A 13,995-nucleotide genomic window follows, 5' to 3' on the forward strand; every position below is an offset into this window, starting at 1 on the left:
GGGGGGGGGGGGGGGGGGGGGAACCTGTGTAACCAGTAATTTTATATAAATTAGGTACTGGGCTACTACGGGGCTTTTCTGCACATAGCAGGTTGTCTAACAACCCTGGTCCCTGCCCAAAAATGCCAGCAATGTTAGCCCAATTATGCCAACCAAAATACCTGCACAAACTTCCAAAATGCCAGTCACATCAGAATTTGCCCACTTCCACTGAGAGCTACTAAATTAACTACCCTCTATTCACTTACTTCCTTTTCCAATGCAAGACCTCACACAAAATTAAGACTTGCCTATATGGTAAAGTGTTTAAGGGCTTTCACTATTGTAATACCTAACCTTGTTTTTAGACTCTCCCTTAATCACCTAGCCTTGTTTCCACATGAATAGGCTCTCCCTTAGCTGAGAAAGCCAGATGGACCCCTTTCTGCTCCTTCATTTACAAGGCTTCAAGGACTCCTTACCCACCCCGCTTCCTCAAGGAGTTAACTTGTGTAAGCAGACTCTCAACATATCAAAGAGTCCAATTAACTGATAAGGTACTGAAGCAAGCAATGTAAGGAGTTCCCAGGATTTTGCTCAAAAGATAACACAACAAAGCCTTGAGTTTGTGTCTGGCAGAGCCCCCATATAAAACATCTTAGGAAAGATTTAGAGCCCCTGCACCTGGAAACTGTTTGTTTCTCTGTAACCATTTATCTTTTTAACTTTTTTACATGTTTTTACTTCTGTAGAATTGTTGCAACTGAGCTCCCCTCCCCTTCCTAACCCGAAGTATAAAAGAAAATCAGGCCCCTTCCTGGGGCAGAGAGAATTTTGAGCGTTAGCCATCTCTCGGTCGCTGGCTAATAAAGGACTCTTAAATTCGTCTCAGAGTGTGACGTTTCTCTAACTCGCTCGCGTACAACACTACGGAGTTTGAAAGATGTGGGTTCAAATTCCTTCTTTATACTTTGTAGTTACACAATCTTAGGAAAATTACTTTCTCACTTTCAGCCTCTTCCTCTACAAGTTGCTGTGAGAATTAAACATTATATACAGGCCAGGTGGGATGGCTTATGCCTGTAATCCCAGCACTATGGGAGGCCAAGGCACTTGAGGCCAGGAGTTCAAGACCAGCCTGGCGTACATAGTGAAACCCCATCTCTACTAAAAAATACAAAAATGAGGCCTGGCGCGGTGGCTCACGCCTGTAATCCCAACACTTTGGGAGGCGGAGGCGGGCGGATCATGAGGTCAGGAGATGGAAACCATTCTGGCTAACACGGTGAGACCCCATCTCTACTAAAAACACAAAAAATTAGCCTGGCATGGTGGCAGGCACCTGTAGTCCCAGCTACTCGAGAGGCTGAGGCAGGAGAATGGCGTGAACTCGGGAGGCGGAGCTTGCAGTGATCCGAGAGATCGTGCCACTGCACTCCAGAGCAAGAAACAGAGCAAGACTCCATTTCAAAAAATAATAATAATAATACAAAAATGAGCCACATGTGATGGCATGCGCTTGTAAGCCCAGCTGAGGCTGAGGCACAAGAATCCTTTGAACCCAGGAGGTGGAGGTTGCGGTGAGCCAAGATCACGCCACTGCACTCCAGCCTGAGAGATAGAGTGAAACTCTGTCTCAAAATAAAAAAATAAACAAACATATACATACTGTACGTGGTTTTGGCTTTGCAAAATGCATATACACAACTCACTTAGCATGGGGCTTTATGCTAACTAAATGCTCAGTTTATAGTAGCTATTATTCTTAAATAATAAATGAAATAGCAGGGATTGATGCCATTTCACTGTCTACACTAATTTCAACTAAATGAAAGACAACTATATCTACACGCAAAAACATTTTTCAAATTACACAGTATGAAGGAAGTAAATGGAGTTCTGCAGAACTGGTTGGCTAGTGAAGCACAAGATTCAGATCAGTCTGCATTAAAAGCCATTCCAAATATTCCACAAAACAACTTAGTTAACCTACTGTTACCTGCTTGAATCAGAACTCACCAGCAACACTAGACAAGAACACCATCGGAACTCTAGCTCCCCTCAGGATCAGAATGGGCCAAGAAAAGGTTGGTGCTGGAGGATTAGGATAACCTTGGGAACATCCCTGAGCTTTGGGTCCAGATTTAAAAATGAGCAAATCAAACTAGCAGTGGTCTAACAGCAAAAGGGAATGAATATAGGATGCATCTTTATGAAGTCTGAGGACTTAGTTTAAAAGTTTCCAGAGGCCTGGTGTGGTGGCTCACACCTATAATCCCAGTGCTTTGGGAGGCCAAGGCGGGGGGATTGCTTGAGCTCAGGAGTTAGAAACCAACCTGAGCAACATAGTGAGAACTCATCTCTACAAAAAAATCAAAAAATAAGCTGGGCATGGTTATGTGCTTGTGGTCCCACCTACTCAGGAGGCTGAAGTGGGAAGATGGTTTGAGACAGGGAGGTCAAGGCTGCAGTGAGTGAGCCTTGATCACACTACTGCACTCCAGCCTGGGTGACAGAGCAAGACCCTGTCTCAAAAAAAAAAAAAAAAAAAAAAAAAGTTTCCAGAAGGAATCTTAACTCTTACCTTCACCTTCAAGTCAGGTTTGTCAAAACTTTAATAAGCACTAAATATGTGCTGCCTTTATAAAAATATTTTCCCCAAATCTTCAAATAAAATGGATACGTTATATTTTCTGACACAGCTTAGTCTCCCCTGATTGGCCAGACACAACCTTTGGTGTTAGTTAGTTCCCAGTTTGAGAACCTGGGAACTAACTAGATGATGTCTATTTTCTTCTAGATCTAAAAAGTTGGTGATTCAGACTTGATATAAAATCTGCCTTAAGAATAAAGGTACCTTATTTCACAAGAAATATTTTACACAACTTAAATCATTTGTAATGCTCCAAGGTAGCTTCTTATTTAAAAACTTAAATGGTGAATTATTTTGTAAATAAAAAGCATCTCTTAATTATCTAGTTTAATCAAATTTAGCAAATTTTTGGGCACCTACCATGTGCCTAATAGTTTCAGGCTGTGTATAATACCAAAGTAGAATAAGAATTTTGTCATCTTAGGCAGCATTAAGAACTTGATGTGGCAGGCATTATTCTACATGACTTATTCATTTAATTCTCATAACTCTGTGGTCACTAGTATTATTCCCATCTTATAAATGAAGAAATTGAAGCACAGAGATGCTATATACCAGCCCATGGCTACTAAGCTTGTGATTGCGCTGAGATTCAAACCAGGCAGTCTGACTCTATCCACTATTCTTCTTCTTTTTTTTTTTCTGCCCCTTCCCTCTCTAATCCGCTATTCTTGAAACACATAACAATTAGAAAATAGGATCTCATATAATAAAATACTAAATTATGCGGTACAGCACAATAGGAAACAGGAGAAGGGAAAGAAAAAAAATGTGGCTGGGCGTGATGGTTACACTGCACTTTGGGAGACTGAGGCAGGAGAACTGCTTGAGCCCCGGAGTTGGAGACCAGCCTGGCCAACATGAAGAAGCCCTGTCTCCACAGAAAATACAAAAATTAGCCGGCATGCACCTGTAATCCCAACTACTTGAGAGCTGAGGCTGAAGGATCACTTCAGCCCAGGAGGTCAAGGTTTCAGTGAGCCAAGATCATGCCACTGCACTCCAGCCGGGGTGACAGAGTGAGATCCTGTCTTGAAAGAAAGAAAAGAAAGAAAAAGAAAAGGAAAGGAAGGAAAGAAGAAAAAGAAAAAATATGTGAATTGATAGGAAAAGTCAAAGAGAAAATAGGCTTTCAGTTAGCTGGAATTTGCATAGATGAGGAAGAAAGAGTATTCAGGAATCTATTGTGTGAATACAGGAGGACTCTAGTGGGAAGAGGGAGTAGATGACAATGAAACTTGAATAGGCAAGGGGAGGCCAGATTGAAAGGTCTTTTATTCCAGGCCCCAAACCAGTGAAAAAGATCAGAGGGTTCCTGAGCCGGAAGTAGGAAGGCCAAAACCTAAGCAGTATGTAGGACAAAATGAAAGGGAATAAAGGAGATTTTCTTATATTATCTTTAAGAAGCAGGGAAAGCAGAGATTTTACCTTTTTTTTTTTTTTTAACTGTTGCGTTCCTAGCATCTAGCAGAGTGCCTTACACAAAGTAGGGACTCATTATATATCTGTGAGTGCCCGCATAAATGAAGAAATGAAGCGTACTAACAATGCAAACATTAACAGGATAAGAAATATTCAGCCAAGTACCATCCCTTCTGACACAACAGAACACTCATAAGGGATGGGGGCCATTCCAGATCACTATCTTTCTTTCTGAAATGATACCCCAATCACTAGGGCTCTGTTCAGGTAGTGACCTTGTAAAGCCCTAGGAGCACCCTAGAGAAGGGAACACGGGAGGAGCAGGAAAGGGAACACGGGAGGACCAACGCCCAGATCTCGGCGTGGTCGCCTGAATGACCCATCTTAGTCCTTTGGGGTTGCAGAAGAGGGGATGCAAGTCCATCCCAGGACGGCCTCCGCCCGGCGGGGCAATGAAAGGAAATGACTGACGTAGGGGGCTCGAGCGCAGGGGCCGAAGGAGATGCGACACCAGGAAAAGGGGCCCCGGGCATAGGCAGCAAGGAAAGAAGTGGTCAGCGGAGTCTGAGGGAGAAAAGATGAAGAGGGGAGACGGGCGCCGGGCGGGGACCACCACAAACAGTCCCCCCGACACTCACAGCCCTGGAAGGCACGAGCCCCTCACGACCAACCTGCCAGACGCTCTGAGGACTTCCCGGGTCAGAATGACAAGCCTCCACGGCAGTCCCCACCGAGCCAAAGCGCCTGGCGAGCGCGCTGGAGAGCGCATGCGCCAGACCGGGCGCTTCCTCCACGTGGCCTGGAGCGTCGCCGAAACTACAATTCCCAGAATGACGCGCGAGCCCGCCCCCAGCAGGCGCTGTCGGGCAGAGGCGCTGCTAGGGTTGGTCAGTCCCACCAGAAGCCAGCAGGGCTGGTGTTGGGGCTTCTTCTTCTGAAGGGGTTGCAAGAGGGAAGACTTAGCCATGTCGTCCTTGATCAAAAGGGTGATCAGCACCGCGAAAGCTCCAGGGGCCATTGGACCCTACAGGTAACGAGGCTGGTGGGAGCAGTGACGGCCCGGGGCGTGTGGCTTCGGGGATTCGGGCCCGGTTGGGGTCCCTCCGGGTCAGAACCCCAGCGAACACGCAAGGAAATTGAGCCTGGAAAGGGGCAACGCACCCGAAGACCCACAGAGAGTTGGGAGCCACGATGGGCCCGGGAACCTGTACTCGACGGGATTTTGCTCGTTCTGGGGCTGCCTCGCTGCGGAACCCAGCCTGCCAGACAGCTGTCCCCGGTTAGAAGTCTTCAGACCCTGTGTTTTTTGGGGGAAGGGGGTAGTTTTTGTTTTCTTGGTAACAGCTTTATTGAGATATAATTCACGTACCATAAGATTCACCCCCTTTAACATGTACAATTCAGTGGCTTTGACCATACTCACAGTTATGCAGCCATCACCACTTTCTTCAGAACCATTTTCATCACCCCAAAAATAAATCCCATCCCCATTAGCATTCACTTCCCACTCTCCTCTGCCCCCCCACCCCCACCCCCGGCCCCTGACAATCTACTTGCATCTTCATGAATTTGCTGATTGTGGACATTTCCTATAAATTTAATCATAAAACATGTGGTCCTTTATGACCAACTTCTTTCATTAGCTTCATACTTGGTCTACCCCTCTCTCAATTGAAAAGACCCCCATCAACAGCTCCCTCCTTTAAACCTCCTGCTGTGAGAAAAGGCACTGAGATGTAGCAGAACAGAAATTATTACAGAAAACTTGGAAATAAAATGCAATGGGAGTAAGAGGGCAAGTGAGGTAGGAAGTAAAGGAGAAAAAAGACAAATTGATTTTAACTTGGGGTGGAAGAGGAAACAGAGCCCTCCCTCAATTGAGAAGAGCCCTGTCAACAGATGTGGTTGTCTCTTCTGTGGAGAGCTGAGTTCCTTTAACAGAAATGCTTAGCAAATCCCTGCACATCTACGCAAGCCACTGGTTTCTACAACATATGGAAATGCGTTGTAATGTTTATCAATTCATTGCCCATTCTTATTTCCCACTACTAAATACAAATCGTAGCAAACATTATTTTCTAAGACTGTGCCAACATACTGTAGCTAAATATATGTATACTGGCCAGAAAGTCGAACCTGTTTTTGTTTCCACTTGTGCTTTTGTTTCCACTTGTCAGAAGTGCTTTTAAATGGAAAAGTTAATTTTATTTTTAAGCTTCATATTCTTTTTTTTTTTTTGAGCCAGAGTCTCGCTCTGTCGCCCAGGCTGGAATGCAATGGTACCATCTTGGCTCACTGCAAGCTCCGCCTCCCGGGTTCACGACATTCTCCTGCCTCAGCCTCCGGAGTAGCTGGGACTACAGGCGCCCGCCACCTCGCCCGGCTAGTTTTTTGTATTTTTTTAGTAGAGACGGGGTTTCACCGGGTTAGCCAGGGTGGTCTTGATCTCCCGACCTCGTGATCCGCCCGTCTCGGCCTCCCAAAGTGCTGGGATTACAGGCTTGAGCCACCGCACCCGGCCCCCTACTTCATATTCTTAAAATGTCTCAGCTTTAAAACTATTGGATCTAATCGTATGCATTGTTGGATACTTTCTTTTTCTAAGATAATTTTTTGTTTATTTTTAATTCTTCACTAAATTATACTTTGTAACCCTTTTTCAATTTTTTTCTATTTAAAATACAGTTTATAGTATCTGCTCACTGTTAAAGAACCAAAATGGGAAAACTTCTACAGCTGAAACATTTGAACTCTTACAGATGTGCATTGAATGCCTACTATATGCCAAGCACTTAGGAGTACAAAAATGTATGAAGACAACCCAGTGTGAAAAACATTAATATATATGGGGAAAAGAAAAATGAACATTTTAATTTAGCACATGCTCTATGCCAGGCACCATGACAACCACCTTCTCTTAAGTCCCATCCCCATTTTACAAAAAGAAAACTGAAGCTCAAAGTCAAGGTCAGAGAGTCTACAAGTGACATTTTGATTTGAAGTCAAGCCCTAGCTCCCTCCTTTAAACCTACTGCTGTGAGAAAAGACACTGAGATGTGGCAGAACAGCAATTATTATAGAAAACTTGGAAATAAAATGCAGTGAGAGTGAGAGGGCAAGTGGGGTAGAGAGTAAAGCAGAAAAAAGACAAATTGATTTTAACTTGGGGTGGAAGAGGAAAAAGAAGATTTAGGAAGGTTCCTTGTGAGAGGTAGTCCTTTGGTTTTGAAGGTTGGTTTTGTCATTTATAGTAGTGTTGTAAAGTTTGATTTTTAAATTTATTAAGGATTTCAACAGGAAGTCATTGAGTGAAGGGCATGGAGGTAGAAGTCAGGTAGAGGGAATGGCTTGAGTGAGGGCATGGAGGTAGAAGAATGCATGGTATAAAGATTTTGGGGAGAAAGTTTTCATAATTCAAGTGCCACTTCTATCTTTTTTGTTTGTTTGCCAAATCTGTATATCACTTATAATTTACTTAACCTATTTCTTTGAGATTGCTAACTTCATTTTATTTAACAAGTTAATTGAAAAGGGAAACTTTACAACAGTACGTGAAATAGAAAACATTTCAATAGAAAGTAATAGTAAAAAAAAACTCAATTTTAAAAAAGGTGTTATTAAATTTTAGCTAGACTAGACATTACAGTTGGTTCAAAATCTGAGGCCTGCTCTCACTTTGTTAAGAGTGAGGTTTCTTTAGCCCGGTACTATGTCTCACGCCTATAATCCCAGCACTGTGGGAGGCCAAGGTGAGAGGATTGCTTGAGGTCAGGAGTTCAAGACCAGCCCGGGCAACATAGTGAAACCCCATCTCTATTTAAAAAAAAAAAAGTTTAATTAAAAACTTTCAATTGATGTTTTAATTTGTTTTCTAAAGATGATTTTTTTTTCTCCTTAATGTAATCAAATGGGTAGAATCATCATTGCTAACATTTACTGATGCTTACACAGCAGCATCGGGCACTATTCTTCTTTTTTTTTTTTTTTGAGACAGAGTCTCGCTCTGTTGCCCAGGCTAGAGTGCAGTGGCACAATCTCGGCTCACTGCAACCTCCACCCCACAGATTCAAGTGATTCTCATGTCTCAGCCTTCCAAGTAGCTGGGATTATAGGCATGTGCCACCACACCTGGCTAATTTTTGTATTTTTAGTAGAGACAGGGTTTCACTGTGTTGGTCAGGCTGGTATTGAACTCCTGACCTAAAGTGATCCACCTACATTGGCTTTCCAAAGTGCTGGGATTACAGGTGTCAGCCACCACGCCTGGTCAGCACCAGGCATGGTTCTAAAGTGATTTATATGCATGGTTATATTATAGTCCCCATTTTTCAGATGAAGAAACTGATGTGTGCAAAATTAAATAATTTGCCAAAAGTTACACCACTAAAAAGTGATGTAACAAAATTTGAATTTAGGAAATGGGTACTAGAGCCTAGTCTTAATCATTTACTTTGTTGTCCCTGGTGTAGATTGAAAAAAAAATTGGAAAAGGAGTCATTTTCTTACTATGTTTTACTGTGTATGACTGACTCCTTTGAGAATACTGATTAAGAGTTGGACTTTGGATTTGAATTTTTGTTTTGCCTCTTTTTAATTATATAACCTTGCAGAGTGACTTAACCTCTCTTAGTTTGCTTCTTTGTCTTCTAAATGGGCATAAATAATACCACTTGATAAGATTATTGTGGGAATTAAATAAAAGTGACCAATAAAAATTAGATTTTGGCTGGGCGCAGTGGCTCACGCCTGTAATCCCAGCACTTTGGGAGGCAGAGGCAGGTGGATCACATGGTCAGGAGTTCAAGACCAGCCTGGCCAAGATGGTGGAACCCCATCTCTACTAAAAATAAAAAAATAAAAAAAAAAATTAGCTGGGCATGGTGGCGTATGCCTGTAATCCCAGCTACTCGGGAGGCTGAGGCAGAGAATTGCTTCAACCCGGAAGGCAGAGGTTGTGGTTAGCGGAGGTCACGTCACTGCACTCCATCCTGGGCTACAGAGCGAGACTCTGTCTAAAAAAAAATAAAAAAGAGAGAGAGAGAGATTTTAGCAGGATACAGGTTGTGGTGGTTTCCAATACTAAATGGAAGAATATAAACTTTATTTTGTATATAATGAGGAACAATCAAATATGTTTTTTTGTTGTGGTTGTGTGTTTGTATGTGTGTGTGTTGAGACAGTGTCTCGCTCTGTTACCCAGGCTGGAGCCAGGATCATGGCTTATTGCCGCTTCAACCTCCTGGGCTCAAGCCATTCTCCCACCTCAGCTTCCGAAGTAGCTGGGACTACAGGCCCAAGTCACCATGCCCGGATAATTTTTGTATTTTTTGTAGAGCTGGGGTTTCACCACGTTGCCCAGGCTAAATGTTTTTAAACAAGGTGGAACATGATCAGATCTTTTAAGAAGATAATTCTGATAGTAATTCCGATAGAAATTTGGAGGTTAAGAGAGTGAGAATAGTTAGGGAATATTGTAAGTGAAAATTTGTAATCTTTTTTCTCCTTCTGCCCTAATGTCTTTCTCTCAATCACACAGTAGTAGTATTTTGAAAAACACTTTTACCTTCAAACAAGAGGGACACAACCAAATCAAAGTGATTATTAGAGACACTTTGTCCTAGAGCCTGCTAAAGAGTATACCCCTTCCTTGACCTATTTAGAGATACTCTGTGGACTTTGTTCAAGAAGGAAAGCATAACAGTAATGTTGACTTGAAGGTGAGTGGGAGTCAACTGTCTTTATAAAGCTGAAAGCAAAAGAGAAGGGAATCATCGTATGAATGTGCCAATATGACAAGAAAAAAAAGCCACCAACCAGCTCCGTGGTGTGGAGACTTCCAGGACATTGTGCCTCTTGTGCACTAGGTGACTAGAAATTGTGCTTATTTTCAATAGTTAATGTTTAAGAAAAAACCAAACTCCAACTAACTACTTATATTCTGATAAAGTTAATTGGACATGTTTTAGGAACCTTTTGGAAACAAGAGTTTTTGTGCATAGTGAGTACACTTTTTGAGAATCCTGGGTCCTCTCCAGGAAGAATTCAAATGTGTTGAACTTTCAGTCTCTGGCATTGGAATGGATGGGGTGTTGTCACTAATTAGCCAATCAACTCCACACATTTCAGGAATACTTCCAGACAGAACCTTGAAAGATTTCAACATTGCATTGCTTTGCATTGCGCATATTGCACACTGTCCTCATAATTATGAATTTTTGAAGCGGTAGCCCGTGTGGCATAGACTATGATGTGAGAATTATTAGAACGCTTTTGAAAGTGTGATTACCCTTTAACCTGGAAGTAGAACAATGCACTTTTAAATTTTCTGAAGTCCAGCCACTTGTCTTTGGATAGTAGGATTCTTATGCTCAGAAAGTGTCAACTAGACAATTATTCTTATGAACAAACCTCTTTAGATCTATAAGAGATAACTCACATAGCTCAGATGGACTCAGCTCCAGTGCTTACTTTTTATATTTTGAAAATAAAAGAGTTTCGGCCGGGCGCGGTGGCTCAAGCCTGTAATCCCAGCACTTTGGGAGGCCGAGACGGGCGGATCACGAGGTCAGGAGATCGAGACCATCCTGGCTAACACTGTGAAACCCCGTCTCTACTAAAAAATACAAAAAACTAGCCGGGCGAGGTGGCGGGCGCCTGTAGTCCCAGCTACTCGGGAGGCTGAGGCAGGAGAATGGCGTAAACCCGGGAGGCGGAGCTTGCAGTGAGCTGAGATCCGGCCACTGCACTCCAGCCCGGGCAACAGAGCGAGACTCTGTCTCAAAAAAAAAAAAAAAAGAAAGAAAGAAAATAAAAGAGTTTCTTTTTACTATCATGAAGTTTCTGATAAATAATAATGCATATGGTCTTAAAGTGTGTTTCAGATATGGGGAAAGTTGAAGGCACTTTGCACAGGACCTAGGGCAGATGGCCTAATTCTACACAGGACAGTTAATGAAAAACAGTGTTACTGATGGTACTATTTAACCCGAGAAAAGATTACAAATTAACAAACTCAGTAGTTATCTATTTGTGGACCAGTGTGAAAGCCAGATAGCTGAGAAAACTTTCTAGACTTTATAAATCATGTTACCAAGTTTAAACATACCTCCTTAGCTCTCTCCAAAGCATTTGCTATAAGTCGACAGATCCTGCTAAAAAGACATTCACTGACAACCAAAATTGTTTATGCTACTAAGTGGTTAAAGGGCAAAACATCAGCAAGTAGTTATAGTGTACCTACTGTATGCAAGGAATCACCTACACCCTACAGAGCTACAGAGACGTGGTAAGACATTACCCCGAACTCAAGGAGTTTAGAGTCTAAGATACCTTGGGAGATAGGATAATAACAGGATGAGTTACAACACAAGGCAGGATCCTGTACATAGTATAAGGAAGATACGACCAGAGCACTCCTGGGATCCAGGAGAAAGAAAAGCTTAGTTACTTTGGGAAAGTGTGTGTGTGTGTGTGTGTGTGTGTGTGTGTGTGTGTGTGTGTTTAGTGTAGTTTTATTTATAACAAAATATTGGAAGTAATGGTGACTAATTAAATAAAGTCTATCCATATTGTAAAACATACGTAGCTGTTTCAAAAAATGAGGAAGCACTCTACATATACTTATGGAAAGATCTTCATGATATTCTGTTGAGTGAAAAAAACAAAGTGTACAAGAATGTTTAATATACCATATTTTATGTAAAAGAAGAGAGAAAATATATATTTGTTTTGGTTATCTGTTCTTTAAAGAAACTGGATGAATACCTAAAGAAGAACAATGGTTCTGGGCTGGGAACTGAGCACATAGGGAACAAGAATGGAAGAAAGACTTTTCACTGCAATTCTTTGTATATGTTCTGGATTTTTGAACCATATGAACTCCTATTCAAAAATAAATTATAAAGGAAAACAAAAGATGTGGTCAAGAAGACCAGGGAAAACTTCATGAAATAAAAGAGGAAAGTTTGGAGCATGTTGGAAGATGGAAGAATAGGGAACTAAAAGAAGAGGATTAAAATGAGACTATCTTGGCCGGGCGCAGTGGCTCAAGCCTGTAATTCCAGCACTTTGGGAGGCCGAGACGGGCGGATCACGAGGTCAGGAGATCGAGACCATCCTGGCTAACATGGTGAAACCCCGTCTCTACTAAAAACTACAAAAAACTAGCTGGGCGAGGTGGTGGCACCTGTAGTCCCAGCTACTCGGGAGGCTGAGGCAGGAGAATGGCGTGAACCCGGGAGGCGGAGCTTGCAGTGAGCTGAGATCCGGCCACAGCACTCCAGCCTGGGTGACAGAGCGAGACTCTGTCTCAAAAAATAAATAAATAAATAAATAAATAAATAAATAAATAAATAAAATGAGACTATCTTAAATTTATAAATAAGCATGGAAATTTTAAAACAAATTTCACTTTTTTTTCTTTCTTTTTTTTTTTTTTTTTTTTTTTTTGATACAGAGTCTTCCTCTGTCACCCAGGCTGGAGTGTAGTAATGCAATCTTGGCTCACTACAACCTCCACCTCCCAGGTTCAAGTGATTCTCATGCCTCAGCCTCCCAAGTAGCTGGAATTACAGGTGTGCACCACCACTGGCTAAGTTTTGTGTTTTTTAATAGAGACAGGATTTCCCCATGTTGGCAAGGCTGGCCTTGAACTCCTGACCTCAAGTGATCTGCCCGCCTCAGCCTCCCAAAGTGCTGGGATTATAGGTATGAGCCACCATGCCCTACCACATTTCACTTCTAAATTAAAATTACATTAAGGTTTCTTTCTTCAACATCTTAAAAAAACAGACAGGCTTTCTTCATCCCAAAACTAATATGATTCCTATGAAAAGTGGACTTGTTTGGCTTTTTTTCGGGTATCAATGTATTGTATTCTTTTTCCTGTGATTTTATCCTACTTCTGAAATTTAACATCTTTATAACAGAAAAAGTCAGTTACAGAAGTAAGCACTTTACAGAAATGAAGTTGTATTAGTTCATTTTCACACTGCTATAAAGATGCAACCCAAGTATTTATAAAGAAAAGAGGCTTAATTGACTCACTGTTCCGCATGGCTGGGGAGACCTCAAGAAACTCACAATAATGGCGGAAGGGGAAGAGGCACATCATATATGATGGCAGGCAGGAGAGAGAGAGTGTGTGTAGGAGGAACTGTCAGACACTTATAAAACTGTTAGATCACATGAGAACTCACTATCATGAGAACAGCATGGGGGAAACTGCCCCCATGACTACTTATGTTTTTAAAAGTGCTCTTGAAATTGCATTTTTTTGCTGTACAGCTATTTATTGAGCTATAAAGTAACTTTTATAAGTTACTTATAAAAGTTACCCATTTTAATGGCTGGGTGTGGTGGCCCACAACTGTAATCCCAGCCCTTTGGGAGGCCAAGGTGGGTGGATCACCTGAGGTCAGGAGTTCAAGACCAGCCTGGCCAACATGGCAAAACCCCATCTCTACTAAAAATGCAAAAATTAGCTGGGTGTGGTGGCTCACGCCTGTAATCCCAGCTACTTGGGAGGCTGAGGCAGGAGAATTGTTTGAACCCAGAGGCGGAGGTTGCAGTGAGCCGATATTGCGCCACTGCACTCCAGCCTGGGTGACAGAGTGAGACTCCATCTCAAAACAACAAGTTACCCGTTTTAATTAAGTTACTCACATAGTGTGCCATGAGTTTTTGCAAATGTATAGAATCGTGCATCCACTATAACAGTCAAATTTTAGAACATTTCCATCACTCCCAAAAAATTCTCTTGTACCCATTTATGATCACCCCTGGCCCCAGACAACAGTTAATCATCTGCTGCTGCTATTGTCCTTTCTAAGGTTTCATTTAAGTGAAATAAGACAATATATAGTCCTTTGTTGGATCTATCAGTGGGTGCATGTGTGTGCATCTTCCATTTTTGCTATAAATAATGCTATTCTGAACATTCA

The 13,995-nt window shown here is 42.1% G+C and overlaps 2 protein-coding genes across 3 annotated transcripts in view; one reads left to right on the forward strand and one right to left on the reverse strand.

Moving 5' to 3' along the window:
- LOC113219522 (ribonucleases P/MRP protein subunit POP1-like) overlaps positions 1-4,823 on the reverse strand; it is a 44,027-nt gene extending 39,204 nt beyond the window's left edge. For both annotated transcript variants that reach the window (XM_026454965.1, XM_023184012.3), the window contains exon 1: positions 4,726-4,823. The gene's annotated coding sequence lies outside the window, so the exon portion shown is untranslated. The remainder of the gene's footprint in view (positions 1-4,725) is intronic.
- Positions 4,824-4,876: 53 nt separating this feature from the next.
- The window catches only part of LOC113224960 (2-iminobutanoate/2-iminopropanoate deaminase), an 18,081-nt gene continuing 8,962 nt past the window's right edge, over positions 4,877-13,995 (forward strand). The window contains exon 1 of the mRNA XM_026454964.1: positions 4,877-5,084. Coding sequence (XP_026310749.1) covers positions 5,020-5,084 — 65 coding nt within the window. The 5' untranslated portion in view covers positions 4,877-5,019. The remainder of the gene's footprint in view (positions 5,085-13,995) is intronic.

Source organism: Piliocolobus tephrosceles, chromosome 7 (assembly GCF_002776525.5).
Source record: "Piliocolobus tephrosceles isolate RC106 chromosome 7, ASM277652v3, whole genome shotgun sequence".
NCBI classification, from domain to species: domain Eukaryota; kingdom Metazoa; phylum Chordata; class Mammalia; order Primates; family Cercopithecidae; genus Piliocolobus; species Piliocolobus tephrosceles.